General features: G+C 36.0%; 1 protein-coding gene across 1 annotated transcript in view; it reads left to right on the plus strand.

The window, feature by feature from the left end:
- The window catches only part of LOC136034588 (apoptotic protease-activating factor 1-like), a gene marked incomplete in the record, with an annotated part of 238,446 nt that overhangs the window by 199,853 nt on the left and 17,153 nt on the right, over positions 1 to 21,440 (plus strand). Inside the window, 1 exon segment of the mRNA XM_065715856.1 lies at positions 1,492 to 1,723. Within this exon segment, the coding sequence (XP_065571928.1) occupies positions 1,492 to 1,723 (232 nt within the window).

Raw genomic sequence — 21,440 nt, forward strand, 5'->3', positions numbered from 1 at the left:
ATTTTCCTTTTAAATCAACCTATCGATTCTTAGAATTTTGCTAGAGCTCATGCCATATGAGCTCTTAGCTCTTGTTTTACTAATAAATTAGTTATTAGTTAAGTAAACTCATCTCGTTTCACTTATTTATGTGTGTAATTGCCTTGATTTATTGTAACTGCAAGTTTCAAATAATTAAGTTTTTCAACAAGGCTGATTTTTGAAGAAAGCATACTGAATGAAAGTTTCGATTTTTTTTGCATATGATTCAATTATGTAAATTTTATAAAAGCTACTATTTGAAAGTTTAAATTGCTCTCTCATACCACGATGTGTCTGGAGCTTCATAGATTATTTTTACCTGTGACGCGTCTCGGTGTTAACTGATGCCTGTGACAAAGAAGTTTTTCTGTATAGATACTGTATAGATTTCTAGATATGACACTATAGATAGAAATGCCTGTGACAATTTTGCCAATGCCTGTGAATTCTTGGAGACTATGGGCTAAAGTCCTTTCTTTACTAGGTTGCAGCAGATGCTGCTACCATGATTTGAATAGTATTTAGCTGTTAGATAAATAGATTTATTTTTCATATAAACATAACACAACAATCTTCAATTCCCCACGAAGGCTCCATAGCCTATAGGAGGGGGATTATGAACCAAATATTGTAACATTAAACATTTAAACACTTAGCATGTAAAGCATCTCCTTCATAAAAATGGAGAAAGAATAAATAGAATAAACATAAGGAAAGAGAGTTCATTAAATAAGCTATATCAAACTGCAATTGATCACCACATCTATAACTATAATAATAATAATAATAATATTGGATAGCACTATATAAGTCAAGAATAATTAATCATATAGAAATATGCATTTTTTTACAAGTTTTTTGAAGGTGCCAAATAAGTGGCATTATCGAGCCGAATTGGGAAGCCACGAATTATCGTGATTATCGTGGCCCCGAATTATCGGGGCCACGCAACGAGAGTATTAAAATTGGATCCTATTGTTCGTGTATACGGGATTTTGATATTTAGAGAACTACGGAGCGGATAATTTGACCGATCAAATACAAAAGAAGACGTAAATCTGAGCGACCAAGAAATATCACTATGGAGCTGAAGAAAAGCAAATGACGCACAGGAAAGAATATAAAGTTTTTCAATATCAAGTCGTGATTTACTTGCCGAACGATTTACATCCTGGATAAGATCTATTGTTCATTTGTAAGTGTACGAAGGCCGTGTGAGAAAAGAAGGGAAATTAGATGTATGTTATGCTTAGCTATTTTTGTGTCGGGATAATCCGGCATCTTCGAGTTTTTTTTTCTTAAATATTGAATTTAAAGAATGGCTTTTGTGTTTCTAGATTGCTCATACGCCGCAATTTGTGTCATGATCTCTTCTGCTAAATTTTCTGGTGCGTGGCTTTCTGGTACCTATTGTTAAATTAGATTTGGTACATATACTTTTAAATTAATCATAACTTCTTAATATTACAGATACGAAATTGGTTTCCGTCTCTGTTAGTGGTGCAGAGCTCTGGGATTGCACACCAGGGAATCACTGGACAGAACTGAACAGTATGACTTGCCTGTTTCGGGCCGAGAAAGTCAAAACCAGCGCCATTCATAACCAAGGACACAGACTTGCTTTTGCTGACGAGAAGAACATGGTTAGAATCTTCGACATCCAAAGCAGAAAGTTTACTGGAGATAGGCGGTGTCGTTCTGGGTAAATAACCTGAGCATTGTCTACCTAATTTGGATAGTGTTTAACTGGAAAGCTGTGGATTTGAAATCGAAATGATTGATCGCGGGCATTGAATTCCATCTAATTCGTTGAAAAGGGTTTTTTTTTGTTTTTGTTTTTTTTTATGCACAAAAACGGGGAACGTCGACGAAAAATAGTACTTACAACTGCAAGGGGGTTTGTCCTAGTGAAAAGTGCTCAAGGAGGAGCACTATGACATCATTAATAACATTTTAAAATGAGATATTTTCAGGCATGCAAATAGGGAAGGTTATGTTCCCCCTTTCTTCGGTAATTGCCTGAATTAGTTTGAGTATCACTGGTTTTTAGATTTTGACTAATCAGATTCTTGTCTATTCCAGAGGGCTGAATAACTTTCGACTAATATTCAAAGAGAAAGGGTACCCTCGCTTACCCTCCCCTTCTCCCTTGTATATAGCTTTTGCTATATTAATATCTAATTGGCTCAGCAAAAGTAAATTTGAAGAAAAAAAATTAGCAAATCCATGAATAAAAAGAAAATATTTACCTCGATTATAGTCATCTTAGTGATATATATGTATATCAATAAGTATGGAAATTAGTGGGGCCAATCCACGAAATCTTAGAGGAGGGTAATGTATTTCTCATGATCTAAGGGGGGCCAATTTCTTGCAATTTCTATACAAAAAAATGAGTTCTTCAAATATAGGGTGGGATGGAAAATATTTTCCCTCTCCGCCCCTGCAATTGGTGCTCTTTGTAGAAATAAGCCCTGAGACCTTGTCGGCTAGATAACATAAGGAAAAACTGCTAATAAGCAACGCTTTGTGACAGTCATACTGTAAAGGTGACTTTAAACCGTTTTCTTTAAAAAAATTTTCTTTATTTTTTTATTATATGATTTTAATCACAATTATTTCCTATTTTCTTCAAGGTTTTTCCTGGTGCTGAATATTTCTTAGAGGAAATGTGAACCGAAATAGTCCTTGAATTATTTGTTTTTTGGGTGCAAAACTTCCGTCGATTTTACTTCAGTGTCACATTTCAAACATATGAAGCTCTAAAATTGTGTTTTGTATCGGGCAAATGGATGATGAAAAAACATTTGCATTAGCTGATGAAACGTAATAGCAGTAAAAAAAATATGTTTAATCTTTTTTAAGGTTGCTTTTGGGACACAGATCAGATAGGAAAAATACTATATCGTTATATTTCCCATTCATTGCTCTTTCCAGGTACAATAATCACTCCCTTTGCTATTGTGTCCCAGCTCCCTTCCTTTTAGTGTGTCCAAATATAGTCTAGGGCTAAGGTTTTGGCTTTATTTGAATTATTAACCGGCAAACCAACAATACGAGCAAACTGCATACCCGGGGTTGTACATTGGCAACTTAAATCCCTAATAGTCCCTAAAGTCACATAAGTCCCTAAAAAAGTCCCTATTTTCTGGAAAAGTCCCTGAAGTCCATAGTTTTACTGTGTCAGCTAGTCGACACATTACGTTCTTAGTTTGCAGTTTTTCGTTACTGCCCGCCCGGCCAAATTTTTTGTACATGGTGGGCTAGATGGCAGCTTCATCTATGGATTCCAAAATTACAAATATATAGGCCTATGGGTGCGCTCTCTGGTATGTGAACCAAAGTGTTACAATTGTAAGGTAAAGTGTACAATGCCAATTGTAACTCCGGAGTTCTTGGGGCGCTGGGACATCAAAGAGAGCTATTGAATCCGGGTTGCAGCGGTAGCTAGTTACATAAAGGATGATTATAAGGAACGGACTCTAGCTTATTGTAGCTAAATAGGAATATAGGAATTCGTGGAAAAGCTCTTGAGTTAGTGAGATCTTATTTATTAAAGAAGTTTTACAGTCCAAGTTGGCGAGGAATCATCTCATAGTTTTCCTTTGGAAAATATAGGGGTTCCTCTAGGGTTTGTATTGGGGCCGTTACTTTTTTGATCTACATAAATGACCTTCCAAACTGCATGCCTTCGGACGATGAATTACCAATACTGTTTGCAGATGACACAAGAATTAGTTTGAAGACTGGCAACGAAAAGGACTTACGAGTCGCCCTCGAAACTGTTGCTTTTAATGTAAATTGTTGGTTTTATGCTAATCGACTAATACCTAACCTAGAGAAGTCGAAATTTGTGTTTTTTTTTGAGAAGCTTGAGAGCAGTGAAGCGTGTGTAATTTAACACTATTAGTATTGGAACATCCTCCATAAAAAGAGTGGATGTATTTGGGTATTTAGGTATCTACATTGACGCAACTCAGTCTTTTAAGGCCCATATTAATAAACTCGAGGCAACAGTGTCCAGGAATCTCGGTTGTTTGCATAATGTAAAGTTTCTATTTCTTTACCAAGTAATGAGAAAATTATATTTTTCATTAGTTGAATGCTATTTTCAATATTGCCCGACCGTTTGGATGCTGACATTCCATTCACATTTATGAAGACTCCAAATTGTCCAAAACAAGTCGATAAGAATCCTGAACCTTTTTTAACACACCCTAGGACGACAAAAGAATTATCTGAAACCAAAACATCTTTTTTATTTCTTGATATAATTTATTTAGAACAAATTTTTATGGCACTTGATATCTACCAAGTGACATATAGCGATCGCAAAATCTGTCGGTCTGTCTGTCCCGGTTTTGTTACTGTAGGCACTTCCAGGTAAGCTAGGACAATGAAATTTGGCATGCGTACCAGGAAACAGACAAGATTAAATTAAAAATTGTTGTTTCCCCGATTCGACCATCTGGAGTGGGGGAGTGGGGGGACGGTTAAATCGGAAAAATTAGAAAAAATGAGGTATTTTTAACTTACAAACGGGTGATCAGATCTTAATGAGATTAGATATTTAGAAGGATATTATGCTTTAGAGCTCTTGTTTTAAATTCCGACCAGATCCTGTGACATGGGGGGAGTTGGAGGGGGGAACGGGAATTCTTGGTAAAAGTGAAAATTGGGGTATCTTTATGTTATGAATAGGTGATCGGATCTTAACGAAACTTGATATATAGAAGGATATTATGTCTCAGATGCTCCATTTCTGACTCGATTTGGATCCGGAGGCATAGGGGGTTGGAGGGGGGAAACAGAAATCTTGGACAACGCTTAGAGTGGTGAGATCGGGATGAAACTTGATGGGTAGAATAAGCACAAGTTCTAGATACGTGATTGACATAATTGGAACGGATCCGTTCTCTTTGGAGGAGCTGGGGGGTGTTAATTTGGAAAAATTAGAAAAATTGAGGTATTTTGACTTAAGAACGGGTGACCGGATCTTAATGAAATTTGATATTTAGAAGGAACTCATGTCTCAGAGCTTTTATTTCAAATCCTGACCAGATCTGTTGACATTGGGAGAGTTGGAGGGGGGAAATCGGAAATCCTGGAAAACGCTTAGAGTGGAGAAATCGGGATGAAGCTTGGTGGGTAGAATAAGCAAATGTCGAAGATACGTGCTTGACGTAACCGTACTGGATTTGCTCTCTTTGGGGGAGTTAGGGGGTCGGGTCCAGTGCTTTGGCGATTTTGGTGCTTCTGGACGTGCTAGGACGATGAAAATTGGTAGGCGTGTCAGGGAGCTGCACAAATTGACTTGATAAATTCGTTTTCCCTGATTCGACCATCTGGAGGGCTGAAGGGAGAGGAAAAAGTAGAAAAAATGAGGTATATATAACTTACGAGTGGGTGATCGGATCTTAATGAATTTTGATATTTAGTAGGACATTGTGACTCAGAGCTCTTATTTTAATCCCAACTGGCATTAAGCCTCTGATTTTTCCTTTTAAATTAATCTATTGATTCTTAGAATTTTGTTAGAGCTCATACCATATGAGCTCTTGGCTCTTCTGGCCTCGTCACAAGTGCCATATGAGCTCTTAGCTCTTTTTCACCTTAATATAGGCATATGGTTTTTAGAAATCCAGCGTAGGGATAATTTTTCCAATAACATGAAACTCTTGGTTGAAGATAAACATAGCCATTTATCAAGAGCAAGGAATAAGTTTCTTTTTCCTTTTATTAAAGATGAGAGATCAAGACTATGTTTAAGATATCAACTTCCTGAGATTGCCAATAAATATAGACTATTTGATTTAATAAATGAGTCACCATTACTCGATACGTATAAAAAGAAATAGAAAAAGATAGTTCTTTCTGCCTGTAGTAGCAGGGACTGAATGTAAAGTAATTTATTTATAAATTAGTTTAGAAGTCCCATCCGTGTCTCCATGAGTCGATTTTTTTCCGCTTCTTCTCTATCTCTCTCTTTCTCTTTGTGCTCCGTGTGAGTTATTGAGGTGTAATTCCTTCTTTTTCTTTCTCTATTGTTAAAGGAGAACGAAATGAGCTGCCTCCCTGTCTCCTTTGTGTAAGACTTATGTATATAATTTCTTGTTTAATGAAGTCAAGTCTAAAGTCTATATAACAGGCAGCAGCCATGTCCGTCCCACTTCCGAAGTGCGGATGGTATACCATATGTACCTAGAGCAGACCCGCCTCTCATTTCTTTCATTGTCTCCCAAACTTAACTTACCTGAATGGGAGCAACCAAATCATAATCACATTCTTTCTTTGGCCTAGCTACTACTTCACTTACTACAGATGCCAGGTCTAGTCTTGATCTAGTTCCTCCTTGGTCCCTAATCACTTCTTTTGCTCTCTCCTCTAAATGTATAGACCCAGAATCTACTGCCGGTATACCATCATTAGCCTCTATTCCTCGTATAGATTTTATTTACTATAGGCCAAATCGTCCTAATATCCCCTTCTCTACATTCTTTCTTCAACTGGGAGGGGTCTGTGGAGTGTGGTATAGGGCGATTTTTGGGGTTGTGATGTGTTTTTTTGTTGGGGGGGGGTAGATATTGTGTTGTTTCTTTAAATGAGAGAGATTGATTCGAAGTTTGAGTTGATTATGGTTAAGTTTTGATTTTTAATCAAAAATATATTTTTACTTGTTATTGCCGTACGTCTACAAAACTGTAAAGTTTTTCTTGGTGCGGCAGCATTTTGTAGAAGATGAGTTTTGGTTTTGTATGTGAAGAAAATAAAATAAATAAAATAAGTTGCTCTACTTTCCTAATTATTGCTCTTTTTTCTTGATATTCAACAGTTTCTTATGCTTTTCCCGAATCAACTTATAATACATCAAAAATCTAATATTTTCCCTGCTACCTATACTATCCCTCGCTTTCCCCAGCGCCTCCAAAACTTTCTGATGTTTCCTTTCCCAATCTTCATCAAAATATCAATTCTTAATATCATTCTCATCTCTGTGATTTAACTTTGAACCTACTTTATACACTACATCATAAACTAACACTAGTGACTCATCAATCTTTCCATCTTCTATTAAAACCAAACATTTCTCTAAATCCTGCTGATATTCTTGATTCATCATCATACTCTGAACCCTCCTCCCTGTGTGACCATCAGGGAGGAGGTCGTGCATTTGATTGGGAATTGGTTATTATATTTGTTAAAAGTATAAGAAAGGAATCTTGCACAGTGATCATCTTGTCCCTATGTCAGTTATGGAGTTAGTATGTATTCGCAGTATTGCTTTAAAGCCTCAACTCCCCACAAGAAAAAGCAAAAGCAACAGTTATGATTTTTCTATAATAAAATTTGTTAATAGCACAACTTTGAAAAATCTCATATTCGTACACCTTGTGACAGCGTAGTGGATGTGGCTGAGATACCTGATTGCAAGGTTTCCGGATCAATCCCGCGTGTCGCAAGGAATTGGCATGGTTTCATATTAAGTTCTTCGCTAGTAATTTTTTTCATCTTTGAATCATTTCCTCTCATCTGTTTTTATCTGCCAGAATTTAATTTTCTTTACATTCGGCCGATAATGAAAGACTTAAATTTTGCCCTAAAAGGCACGAAGAAGACGTGCATTTTTGTACATTTAGGTTTATTACCAAATATAATTGTGCATTAGTTATATTAGTAGCCTGTACTTACTATTGTTATTCTCTATTATTATCTACTAGCTGTTGGGGTGGCGCTTCGCGCCACCCCCAAGCCCCCCCGCGCGCGTAAGTCGTTACGCGCCATTGTAGTTGTGTCCCTGTGTCCGACCTGTGAATATAGAAAGATATATATTCATATATATATATATATATATATATATATATATATATATATATATATATATATATATATATATATATATATATATATATATATATATATATATATATATATATATATATATATATATATGTTTTTAACTACGTAAAACTTGCGAATATACAACATTCCTCGATGTCCCATTGTCTGTGCATATAAATAGATTGTCAGGTTTACCGACTCTTGAACATGCAACATAAAATTGTCCATGGGAAAAACAATCCGTATTCAGATCCATACCTGATTATTCTAATGATTGCCCTTGAGCTTTGTTGATGGTGATTGCTAATCGAACATTCCCTGTGTCCCGGTCGTCATTTATATTCCCAGTATCCCGGTCGTCATTTGTGTCCCAGTGTCCAAGTCTGTAATTTCTCTTTGAGCGTCCCAGTCGTCATTTATATTCCCTGTGTCCCGGTGTCCCGGTCTGTAATTTATCTTTGAGTGTCCCGGTCGTCATTTATATCTCCCGGTCGTTATTTGTGTCCCAGTGTCCCAGTCTGTAATTTCTCTTTGAGTGTCCCGGTCGTCATTTATATTCCCTGTGTCCCAGTTTTTAGTTTTCTTTTTCTCCTTTATTTTCAGTTTTTTTTCCTTCTTTTAGTTTTTTTTTTCTTTTTCAGTTTTTAGTTTTTTTTTTTGTTTTTTTTTATTAGTTTTTGTTGATTTTCTTTTTAGTTTTTTTTTGTAGATTTTACCTTTTTTTCTAGTTTTTTTTCTTTTTTAGTTTTTTACCTTTTTTAGTTTTTTAGTTTTTTGGCTTTTTTAGTTTTTTTAGTATTTACTTTTTAGTTTTTTTTGTAGTTTTTACCTTTTTTAGTTTTTTTTTCTTCTTTTGTATTAATGCTAAAGCCAAGGTTCGAACCTGGAACCTCTCGGACCTGGAACCTGGAACATAACGCTTTACCAACTCAGCTACTTCGGCTTGAATACATTCGTTTTTGAATTGGTATATGATGAAATAATTCAGACGTCATATAATGACGTCACTCGACAGACAGACAACTTATTTATATATATATACTAGCTGTTGGGGTGGCGCTTCGCAACCCCCCCCCCCCTCCAAGCCCCCCCGCGCGCGTAAGTCGTTACGCGCCATATTAGTTACGCGCCATTGTAGTTGTGTCCCTGTGTCCCACCTGTGAATATAGATAGATTTATATATGTGTTTCAAACTACATAAAAATTGCGAATATACAACATTTTTGGCTTTCCCACTACTGGGAGCTTTCCGTTTCCAATTGCCAGCAATTGATCTAAAAATGTTTGACCAGAGTCATCGTTTTGCAATCGGACACGCATATTTGTAGTTAATTCTAATATTTTTACGTGTGCCCATAAACTAGAATTTTTTAGGCAAGCATTCATTTCGTCTGCAGGAGTTAAACTACGTAAAAATTGCAAATATACAACATTCTTGGCTTTCCCATTGTCTGTGCATATACAAAGCCGTATGTACTAATAATGACGTCATATGCAAACGCTCTTTTTACAAACAAACAAACATGCATACACACAACTCGTTTTTATATAGATAGATAGATAGATAGATACAATACAAATTAACTGCGTAAAACTTGCGAATATACAACATTCTTCGCTGTCCAATTGTCGCTGCATATAAATAGATTGTCAGGTTATAGATGTCAGATGTCAGGCCGCAATGTTGCGGCTATTCCGGACGACGCAATTGCCAACGCTATATCATTTTTTGATCGAATTGATGCCAGAATCAGTTTTATCACAAACGTTTTACCAGTACCTCCTGGCGCATCCAAAAATAAAATTTCTCCAACGTTGTTATCGACACAATGCATTATCGTATCATAAATGTCTTTTTGTTCCGACGTTAACTTGGAAATGTTATTTTGTACATACGACAATAGATCACTCATACTGTAACTTTGTTCACGATCCAATTCTACACATGTCAAAACAGCAGCGATACGGTTAGGTGAAGGCATTCCCAAATCCTGAAGAGGTTTGTTTGCCATACGTACGCACAAATCTTCTATAATAACTAAAGTGTAGTTATAAATTTCTGATGTAAAATCAAAAGTCATATCTGACGTCTCTAACTGTTTTCGATGGAGTATATCTTCTGACATTTTTGACTTATATTTTTCCCATAACTCTGTAGGAGCTGATGGAGAGCAAGTTGTTAAAATGATGCCAAACAATGCACGAATTTGACTTGGGGTTGACGTTTCGCACGCGTCATTGATGCAGTTATCCCAGTGTTGGTCATTCTCCAATAAATTCAGAGCTTGGCATGCACTACGGTAAGTGCCATGTATAGTATCGTTTACAGTTCTCAAATACTCAAAGGATGTCGGACCTGGTACATTCACCAAAAGCAGGCGTAGAAAGAAGCATTCATGTTGATTGGGGTGAACGGTGTAGAGTCTTCCTATCGTGGTATCTTTGAAGATGGTAGGTTGGCCGTCGACTGACTTACCCTGTTTTCGACGTTCAAATACTTTATTTTTAGTATTCCACGTGTAATACGAAGGTACTTCAGTATACAGCAGTTTTTTCGCAAAAGGATCATTTTTGCAAAGCGAAAAAAAAGCTGTTAATTTTGTATCATGTGGATTCAGGGCTCTTTGTTGCACGTTGGTTTCCGAGAAATAAACACGTTGACTATTCTGTAAATGTACCGCTAAGTGAACAACAGCTGGACTACGCTCATGTATCGGAAATGAAGGAATTCGCCAAACAGCTTCATTGCTGCTTATGTATCTTCCAGCCTGATATTGTACGATTTCGTCGAAATCTTTGATTTTGGGCTGCAAGCCAAAAACTGCCATGTCACTGCCTTTGTTGACGTATTTACATATGTATTTGATTGCCTTTACGGAGTTACAGTATTCAACGTTTATGTGTGCATTAAATGTTTTTGATAATAATGGGGAATATGGAACAACCCACAGGTTATCTACTTCGATGGTGGTAAAGTTACGCTTCTTTATTATTGCTGTTTTACCGCCATCTTCAGTAGATCTTCTTCTATATTGTGGGTAACCATCATTGCCAGTAATTGTGTTGGATACTAAAAGTCGAGGATATTGCTTTGTGCACCTTCCTTTGGCCATGCATGGTGAATTTTCGTTCAGTGCACCGCAAGGTCTATGTATCATATTTTTTACAATAATATCATGTAACCCCTTATCGACATTTTTATCAGGTATTTCAGCGGAAATCACATCATCAATCTCGTTCGAAGTAATTTTTTTATGTAGCCAGATTAGTATATGTGCGTGTGGCAAACCTCGTTTTTGCCATTCCACTGAGTACATCCAGCATCGCACTGACCCAAACACTTCAAGTTTTACTATGTAGTTTATCAGTGATTTCAACTTTTGCCGGAAGACACGGGCCGTAATGTCATGCCTATGAACCGCCGATTGTCCTTGAAGTAAAAGCTGCAGTATCTCGTCCCAAGATTGATTACATGTAAATGTAATAAATAAATCTGGACGACCATAGAGACGAACATACGCAATAGCATCTTGAGCATATTCATGCATATGACGGGGACTGCCAGCATATGACGAAGGTAAAATTGTTAATCTTCCAACGTTTGTGGTATTACCGTCATTTATAACTGCATCTCGCAAATGAATGTATTGTTCAGAGCGGAGCTTGGTCTGATTCAGGCGGATATATAGCAAACGTTCTGATTCAATTTTAGCATACACATCAACGACAAATTGGTGAAACAATTCACGACATTTTAAAATATAATTTTCTTCATCCTGCCGAATCATTAGTCTATAGGAATAATAATGCATTGCACTGCATTTCTTATTCATTTCTTTGTTAGTGGCTGGATTCATCAATTTAATATTAAAGTGATAGCCGTCGGCTCCATCCCAAAAAATGATAGGATATTGTTGGGCATCGTAGCATCGATGAGTTTCAGCAATTCTTAACAACTGAGCGTTTCACTTATGAAGAATAATATCTCGAGGTAAAAACTGATCACCGACCATAACGATTGCCACTTCGTCGATAGTTGGAGTATTGTATCTACGCACATGTTGGCCAGGAGGCGTTTTGTCAGCGGAAATAACAATTTTATGCGTATCAGTAGGCATCAAATCGATGGCTGTTTTGAACAGACGCACTAAATTATTATTTTCGTGGAAAAGATGTTGCATTTGGGAAACGATTGTCCTTTCAACGTTGGGAGAAATTTCGCAACGTGCATTCAATTCAGAATTTCTATCACTGATGAAGTACAATTGTAAAAATTTATGATTCTCGCCTGAGAATGGTAGAAGGGACCCTGCTCTATGATAAATTTGCCCTTTTACTTTGAAAGTGGACATAAATTGATCTGGATTTTCGATTTGGGCTCCAAACGACGTCATTTGGAAACATGAGTTGTATTTTCTGATTTGTGACAAAAACGCTTAGATTCTGACGTAGTTCCAGTAAGGAAAGTCTTCAATGGCTCTGGTGGTGCAGCCAATAGAGGAAGTTTAACTTTTCCTGAGGCGCAACACATTCCCATTGTTTCACCATTGAATTTCAAGGCCTTGCAATAGGGACAAATTTTAGACATTGTCCCGATTTGAACACATCTACTCAAGCTATAATCATCGACTGGGCTGTACCTGAATGCCAGGCGATAACTTTCAGGTTGCTCTGATTCCTCGGCACGCTTTCTTTTCTTACTTGCTCTATCAGCAGCAAGCCTGATTTCTTGCTGTTCTTGTGATTCCTCGGCACGCTTTCTTTTCTTACTTTCTCTATCAGCAGCAAGCCTGATTTCTTGCTGTTTTTGTGATTCCTCGGCATTTAGTTCTTGTGATTCATCAGTCATTTTAAACTTAAACATTAATAGATTTCTACGTGAACATATATGTCTTAAATATCTTTAATGACGTCACCGTCATAGCAAAAATTACGTCACCGTCATAGCAAAAATGACGACAACTAACTTCATGACGTCAGTCGACACAGAAACATGACGTCACCTGACAGACACACAGACAGTATTAATGCTAAAGCCAAGGTTCAAACCTGGAGCCTCTCGGACCTAGAACCTGAAACATAACGCTTCACCAACTCAGCTACTTCGGCTTGAATACATTCGTTTTGAGCAGCTTCCTCGGGTGTTGCCATTGTAGGTTCTTCAGTCATTTTACAATTAGAAATTTCTCTTTCAACGGTCTTCTTACAATTAAAAATTTGTCTTTGAACGATATTCTTAAATACCTGTGTCCTGGTCGTCATTTATATTCCCTGTGTCCTGGTCGTCATTTGTGTCCCGGTATCCCAGTCTGTAATTTCTCTTTGAGTGTCCCGGTCGTTATTTATATTCCCTCTGTCCCGGTCGTCATTTGTGTCCCGGTCTGTAATTTCTCTTTGAGTGTTTTTTCTTTTAGTATTTTTTTAGTTTTTTACATTTTTTCTTTTTTCAGTTTTCTTTTTCTTCTTTATTTTTCAGCTTCACTATGAAATACATATCGCCGAACCTTTTTTTTTAACTAAAATCTGGTAGGCATTGATGACCTTATCCAAGTCAAAATCCCAAACCCAATCATCATCGCTATCATTTTCAGTTTTGATATGTTTTGACTCTCGCTGTCCAGGTGGATCTTCATCTAACTGCGCGGTTTTGCGTTCTTTAGCCTCAAGCCTGTTTCCTTGCTGTTCTTTTGATTCCTCGGCACGCTTTCTTTTCTGACTTTCTCTATCAGCAGCAAGTTTTTTGGCATAGACTCTTTGAGCATCTTCATCGGCTTTTGCCATTGTAAGTTCATCAGTCATTTTGAACTTGAACATTAATAGATTTCTACGTGAACATATATGTCTTAAATATCTTTAATGACGTCACCGTCATAGCAAAAATGACGACAAGTAACTTCATGACGTCAGTCGACACAGAAACATGACGTCACCTGACAGACAGACAACTTATATATATATATATATATATATATATATAACATATATATATTGTGATTCCTCGGCACGCTTTCTGTTCTTACTGTCTCTATCAGCTGCAAGTCTGTTTTCTTGCTGTTCTTGTGATTCCTCGGTACGCTTTCTTTTCTTACTTTCTCTATCAGCCGCAAGTTTTTTGGCATAGACTCTTTGAGCAGCTTCCTCGGCTGTTGCCATTGTAGGTTATTTAGTCATTTTACAATTAAACATTTTTCCATCCACGATCTTCTTACAATTAAAAATTTGTCTTTGAACGATTTTCTTAAATACCTTTAATGACGTCATCGTCATAACAAACATGACGACAACTAACTATATGACGACATGATGACATGACGTCACTTATTTTTATATATATAGATATCAGGGCTGCATAAACTAATGTATTTCCCGACCGCATTTATGATTCCGAGTTTCTTAGTGACCCCAACAAATATAAAAGAAAAATAAATTAATATTTTTTGATGATATATTGATTAGATAAAAATATACATATGCATATGAAAATATATAAATTTAGAATTCGTTTTGAAACATATAAGAATCTAAAATTGAAATTTGCACAAAATGCTATAGAAATTTTTTTATTATAGCTTCAAAAACAAAAGTGGATTCTGACCGTCTGAATCAAACAGTTCGTGCTAACGAACTGTAGTAAGGAGCGACCAGGCTCAATAGTAACCGAAACTCTAAAAAACAAAATTTTGATACCAATAGTTACATCAAAAGAATGGCATTTTAATGCTGATTTTAAATGCTCATTTTAGAAAATAGGGGAAAACACCCCCTAAAAATCATACGATCTTAACGAAAATCACACCATCAGATTCAACGTATCAGAGAACCATATTGTAGAAGTTTCAAGCCCCTATCATAAAAATGTGGAATCTCGCATTTTTTGCCGGAAGACAAACCACGGATGCGTGTTTATTTGTTTTTTTGTTGTTGTTTTTTTCCCAGGATGATCGTATCGACTCAGTGGTCCTAGAATGTCGCGAAAGGGCTCATTCTAACGGGAATTAAAAGTTCTAGTGCCCTTTTTAAGTGACCAAAAAATTGGAGGGCACCTAGGCCCTCTACCACGCTCATTTTTTCCCCAAAATCACCGGACCAAACTTTGACCTGTGTTTACATATAGTAATGGTTACTGGGAACTGTACAGACATTTTCAGGGGGATTTTTTTTGGTTTGGGGGGGGATATTTGAGGGGGTAGGGTTACCGGGGAGGATCTTTCCATGGAGGAACTTCTCATGGGGTAAGGGACTTACATTGCAGGGGGCGCAGGATTTTCTAGCATTATTTAAAAAAACAATGAAAAAATAAATATGAAAACTTTTTTCTACTGAAAGTGAGAAGTAGCATTAAAACTTAAAACGAACAGAAATAATTACGCATATCAGGGGCTTACCTCCTCGTAATACCTCGCTCTTTACGCTAAAGTATTTTTAGTAATTTCAACTATTTATTCTACGGCCTTTGTGATTCAGGGGTCATTCTTAAGGAATTGGGACAAAATTAAGCCTTAATGTAAAAAGCGAGGTATCGACTAGGGATGAGCCAAATTTCATTTGGAGTAACGTATATTTTTTACTTATGAAAACGTTCGTAAAAAATTATAAGTTATAGTTGCCTTTTTAAGTAATCAAAAAATAGGAGGGCAACTAGGCCTGCTCCCTCGCTCCTTTTTTCTCAAAATCTTCCGATTAAAACTATTGAAAAGCCATTTAGCCCCCAAAAATTAATATGCAAATTTTGTTTTAATTATTTATGTGTGGAGAGCCAAGATCAAACTATGCATTAATTCAAAAACGTCCAGAAATTAAACAAAAAAAAAGTTGTTTTTTTTAATGAAAGTAAGGAGCGATATTAAAACTTAAAACGAACAGAAATTACTCCGTATTGGAAAGGGGCTTTTCCTCCTCAACGCCCGCTCTTTACGCTAAAGTTTGTTACTGTTTTAAAATATAGAGTTAAGAAAAAGAGTCAAACTTTAGCGTAAAGAGCAGGGCGTTGAGGAGGAGCCCCTTTCAAATACGGAGTAATTTCTGTTCGTTTTAAGTTTTAATCTCGCTCCTTACTTTCATTTAAAAACAAAAACTTGATTTTTTTTTGTTTAATTCTCTCGAATATATCCAAGTAGTTGCGTGGTAAATATTAAATTAAAGTTTACGCTAACAATTTAATGAGATGGATGTGCCTATCTTTTATTGGATAAGAAATCAAATCTTAGTGTAATGTTTGAAACTGCTGGACGTAAGACCTCTTCAACATTTTTTATCGCTGAACGATATTGGGATTTAATATGTGTTAAAGCTGAGAAAGTAACTTCACGTAAATATATGATGTTGAATGACAGAAGTACATTTAACGCCATATCAGCGATTGTGGGAAATCCAGTTCTAGTTCAGATCCAGAATTCAGTCAAGGGATTTTTTTTGGAATTGTACTTTTAAGTTTGAGTCACACGAAAGCTCAGCAAATTCCTCTTGAGCTTTAAGTGGCAGATGATCAATCTCACTTAAGCCAATCCAAAACGGCTTTTGAATTACAAATTATTTTTTCTAAATCAATATTTAATATGAAATATTTCCGGAACTGTATTTCTAGCGCTTTTAAGTGATCTATAATAGTTTTTACAATAAAAGTTTTACGATGAATTTTCTCAATTAGAAAATTGTCTACACCGGAAAACATTTCGAACGAATTTTTTTCGACCCTACTTTTCCAAATGCTGATCTTTTTAATAAAACTTTCAATTTTGTCGTTTGAAGCAAATATATCGCAATTTTTTCCTTGAAGAGACAAGTTAAGATCGTTTAACTTCGCAAAAATATCTGACAAATAACACAGCTTGGATAGCCACAAGTCATTAAAAAAAAGCAGCAAATTCAAATTATCGTTCAGTTAAAAATATTTCGATCTCGTCCTTCAATAACAATAATCTTTTTAAACTTTGACCTCTTGACAACCGTCTTACTTCTGCATGTAATAACAAAGTTGTGTAGTTGGAATTCGTATCCTTACAGAGATTTGAAAATAAGCGACTGTTAAGGGCATGGTTCTTAACCAAATTTATGACCTTAACAGCATCCTGAAGCACATCGTTCAATTCTGGGTATTAATCAATTAAGAAGCGCTTATAGGATCTTTATATGCCGGGACTGTAAGGTGCCGCCGGTCGTGAAAGGATTAAACTGACTAATTCGAAATAACATGCACTTCGTTCACAATCATACAATGGCTACATGAAAGTAACACCGAATGTTTATATAGTTTCTTCAAAATAACACTTAGAAATTTTGTTGATAATATTCATCAGGATTATTTCGGTTTTAAGAGATTGACAAAAATAAATCGACATTTTTATAAATTTCTATAACATCTTCTGATTCATAGTAAATTTATACAAGATTTTATAATGATCGGAATAGGAATGCTGGTATAAACAGTCTTTCCGAGCCAGAAGATTTTATGATACATTCATCTACGATGATTGTTATTTTTCTTTATAACAATAATTTTACAATTTAAAAAACATTTGTTGTTAAATTGTATTTTATCACTCGCGACCCCATAATTTTGCTACGCGACCCCAAATGGGGTCGCGACCCATAGTTTAAGAAGCCCTGATCTATATATATATATATATATATATATATATATATATATATATATATATATATATATATATATATATATATATATATACTAGCTGTTGGGGTGGCGCTTCGCGCCACCCCAACACCTAGTTGGTGGGGGCGCTTCGCGCCCCCCCCAAGCCCCCCCGAGCGCGTAAGTCGTTACGCGCCATATTAGTTACGCGCCATTGTAGTTGTGTCCCTATGTCCCACCTGTGAATATAGATAGATATATATATATATATATATATATATATATATATATATATATATATATATATATATATATATATATATATATATATATATGTTTTTAACTACGTAAAACTTGCGAATATACAACATTCTTTGCTGTCGCATTGTCTTTGCATATAAATAGATTTTCAGGTTTACCGACTCTTGAACATGCAACATATAATGGTCCATGGGAAAACAATCCGTATTCAGATCTATACCTCATGATTCTAATGATTGCCCTTGAGCTTTGTTGATGGTGATTGCTAATCGACCATTCCCTGAGTCGCCATCGTCATTTATATATCCCCCTGTGCACCCCGGCGTCCCCTTTGTAGTTATGTCCCTGTGTCCCGGTCGTCATTTATATTCCCTGTGTCCCGGTCGTCATTTGTGTCCCGGTGTTCCAGTCTGTGATTTCTCTTTGAGTGTCCCGGGCGTCATTTATATTCCTTGTGTCCCGGTGTCCCGGTCGTCATTTATATCCCCCTGTGCCCCCCGGCGTCCCCATTGTAGTTGTGTCCCTGTGTCCCGGTCGTCATTTATATTCCCTGTGTCCCGGTCGTCATTTGTATCCCGGTGTCCCGGTCTGTATATACATTCGTTTTTTAGTTTTGTTTTTCTCCTTTATTTTTTTCCTTTTTTCTTTTTTTTCTTTTTTAGTTTATTTAGATTTTTAGATTTTTTAGTTTTTTTATTAGTTTTTAGTTTTTTTGTAGTTTTTACCATTTTTTAGTTTTTTTAGTTTTTTTTTTTTTACTTATGTCCTGGTCGTCATTTATACTCCCTGTGTCCCGGTCGTCATTTGTGTCTCGGTGCTTTGTTGATTGCTAATTTATATTATATTTATATTTATATTTTTTATATTTATTAATATTTTTTTAGTTTTCTTTTTCTCTTATTTTTCAGTTTTTTCCTTTTTTTAGTTTTTTCTTTTTTAGTTTTTAGTTTTTTTTTGTTTTTTACCTTTTTTTAGTTTTTTTAGTTTTTTTAGTTTCTTAGCTTTTTTAGTTTTTTTATTAGTTTTTAGTTTTTTTTTTAGTTTTTGCCTTTTTTTAGTTTTTTCAGTTTTTTTTAGTTTTTAGTTTTTTACCTTTTTTTAGTTTTTTTTAGTTTTTTAGCTTTTTTAGTTTTTTTCTTTTTAGTTTTTTTTGTAGTTTTTACCTTTTTTAGTTTTTTTTCTTCTTTTGTATTAGTGTGAAATAATTCAGACGTCATATGCGGACAAACACGACGTCACTCGACAGACAGACAGACAGACATAACCCACAAACAACTTATTTTTATATATATTTATTCATATTTTTTTAGTTTTCTTTTTCTCTTTTATTTTTCAGTTTTTTCCTTTTTTTTAGTTTTTTTCTTTTTTAGTTTTTAGTTTTTTTTAGTTTTTTACCTTTTTTTAGTTTTTTTAGTTTTTTTAGTTTTTTAGCTTTTTTAGTTTTTTTTATTAGTTTTTATTTTTTTTGTAGTTTTTGCCTTTTTTTATTTTTTTCAGTTTTTTTTAGTTATTAGATTTTTACCTTTTTTTAGTTTTTTTTTGTAGTTTTTACCTTTTTTAGTTTTTTTCTTCTTTTGTATTAGTGTGAAATAATTCAGACGTCATATGCGGACAAACATGACGTCACCTGATCCATCCACAGATCCACACACAGACAACTTATTTTTATATATATAGATATATATATATATATATATATATATATATATATATATATATATATATATATATATATATATATATATATATATATAAATAAGTTGTCTGTTTGTGTGTCTGTCGACTGACGTCATGTTTGTGTGTCGACTGATGTCATGTTTGTCGACTGACGTCATTATAAGGATTGAGCTGTATGTCGTCATGAAATTGTTTGTCGACTGACGTCATGTTTGTCAACTGATGAAATTACAGACCGGGACACAGGGAATATAAATGACGACCGGGACACTCAAAGAGAAATTACAGACTGGGACACCGGGACACAAATAACGACCGGGACACAGGGAATATAAATGACGACGGGGACACAGGGACACAACGGGGACGCCGGGGGCACAGGGGGGATATATAAATGACGACCGGGACACAGGGAATGTTCGAAGAGAAATTACAGACCGGGACACCGGGACGCAAATGACGACCGGGACACGGGACACAGGGAATATAAATGACGACCGGGATACAGGGAATATAAATGACGACCGGGACACAGGGACACAACTACAACGGGGGCACAGGGGGATATATAAATGACGACGGGGACATAGGGAATGTTCGATTAGCAATCACCATCAACAAAGCTCAAGGGCAATCATTAGAATAATGAGGTATAGATCTGAATACGGATTGTTTTTCCCATGGACAATTATATGTTGCATGTTCAAGAGTCGGTAAACCTGAAAATCTATTTATATGCTCAGACAATTGGACAGCGAAGAATGTTGTATATTCGCATGTTTTACTTAGTTTAAAACATATATATATATATATATATATATATATATATATAAATAAGCTGTTTGTTTGTGTGTCTGTCGACTGACGTCATTATAAGGATTGAGCTGTATGTCGTCATGAAATTGTTTGTCGACTGACGTCATGTTTGTCGACTGACGAAATTACAGACCGGGACACAAATGACGACCTGGACACCGGGACACAGGGAATATAAATGACGACCGGGACACTCAAAGAGAAATTATAGACTGGGACACCGGGACACAAATAACGACCGGGACACAGGGAATATAAATGACGACCAGGACACAGGGACACAACTGCAACGGGGACGCCGGGAGCACAGGGGGAATATATAAATGACGACCGGGACAGAGGGAATGTTCGATTAGCAGTCATCATCAACAAAGCTCAAGGGCAAACGTAGATAAAAACATATATATATATATATATATATATATATATATATATATATATATATATATATATATATATATATATATATATATATTCACAGGTGGGACACAGGGACACAACTACAATGGCGCGTAACTAATATGGTTATATATGGTATAATATGGTTATAATATTAGTTATGTTAGTAGCCTATACTTGCTATTATTATTTACTATATCCTTATTATATTATCAGTTATATTATTATATTTTTGCGTCCATCAGATATTTAGCCCTGAAAAACCGTCTAGATGTGAAAGAAAAGTAGGTCATCCTTGGGTTTTATTATTATTACTAGCTGTTGGTGTGGCGCTTCGCGCCACCCCAACACCTAGTTGGTGGGGCGCTTCGCGCCCCCCCCCAAGCCCCCCCGCGCGCGTAAGTCGTTACGCGCCATATTAGTTACGCGCCATTGTAGTTGTGTCCCTGTGTCCCACCTGTGAATAGAGATAAATATAAATATATGTTTTTAACTACGTAAAACATGCGAATATACAACATTCTTCGCTGTCCCATTGTCTATGCATATAAATGGATTGTCAGGTTTAGTGACTCTTGAACATGCAACATATAATTGTCCATGGGAAAAACAATCCGTATTCAGATCTATACCTCATTATTCTAATGATGTGTCCCTGTGTCCCGGTCGTCATTTATATTCCCTGTGTCCCGGTCGTCATTTGTGTCCCGGTGTCCCGGTCTGTAATTTCTATTCGAACAATCCCTGTGTTCCGGTCGTCATTTATATATCCCGCCTGTGCCCCCGGCGTCCCAGTTGTAGTTGTATCCCTGTGTCCCGGTCGTCATTTATATTCCCT

Source organism: Artemia franciscana, chromosome 2 (assembly GCF_032884065.1).
Source record: "Artemia franciscana chromosome 2, ASM3288406v1, whole genome shotgun sequence".
Lineage (NCBI taxonomy): Eukaryota > Metazoa > Arthropoda > Branchiopoda > Anostraca > Artemiidae > Artemia > Artemia franciscana.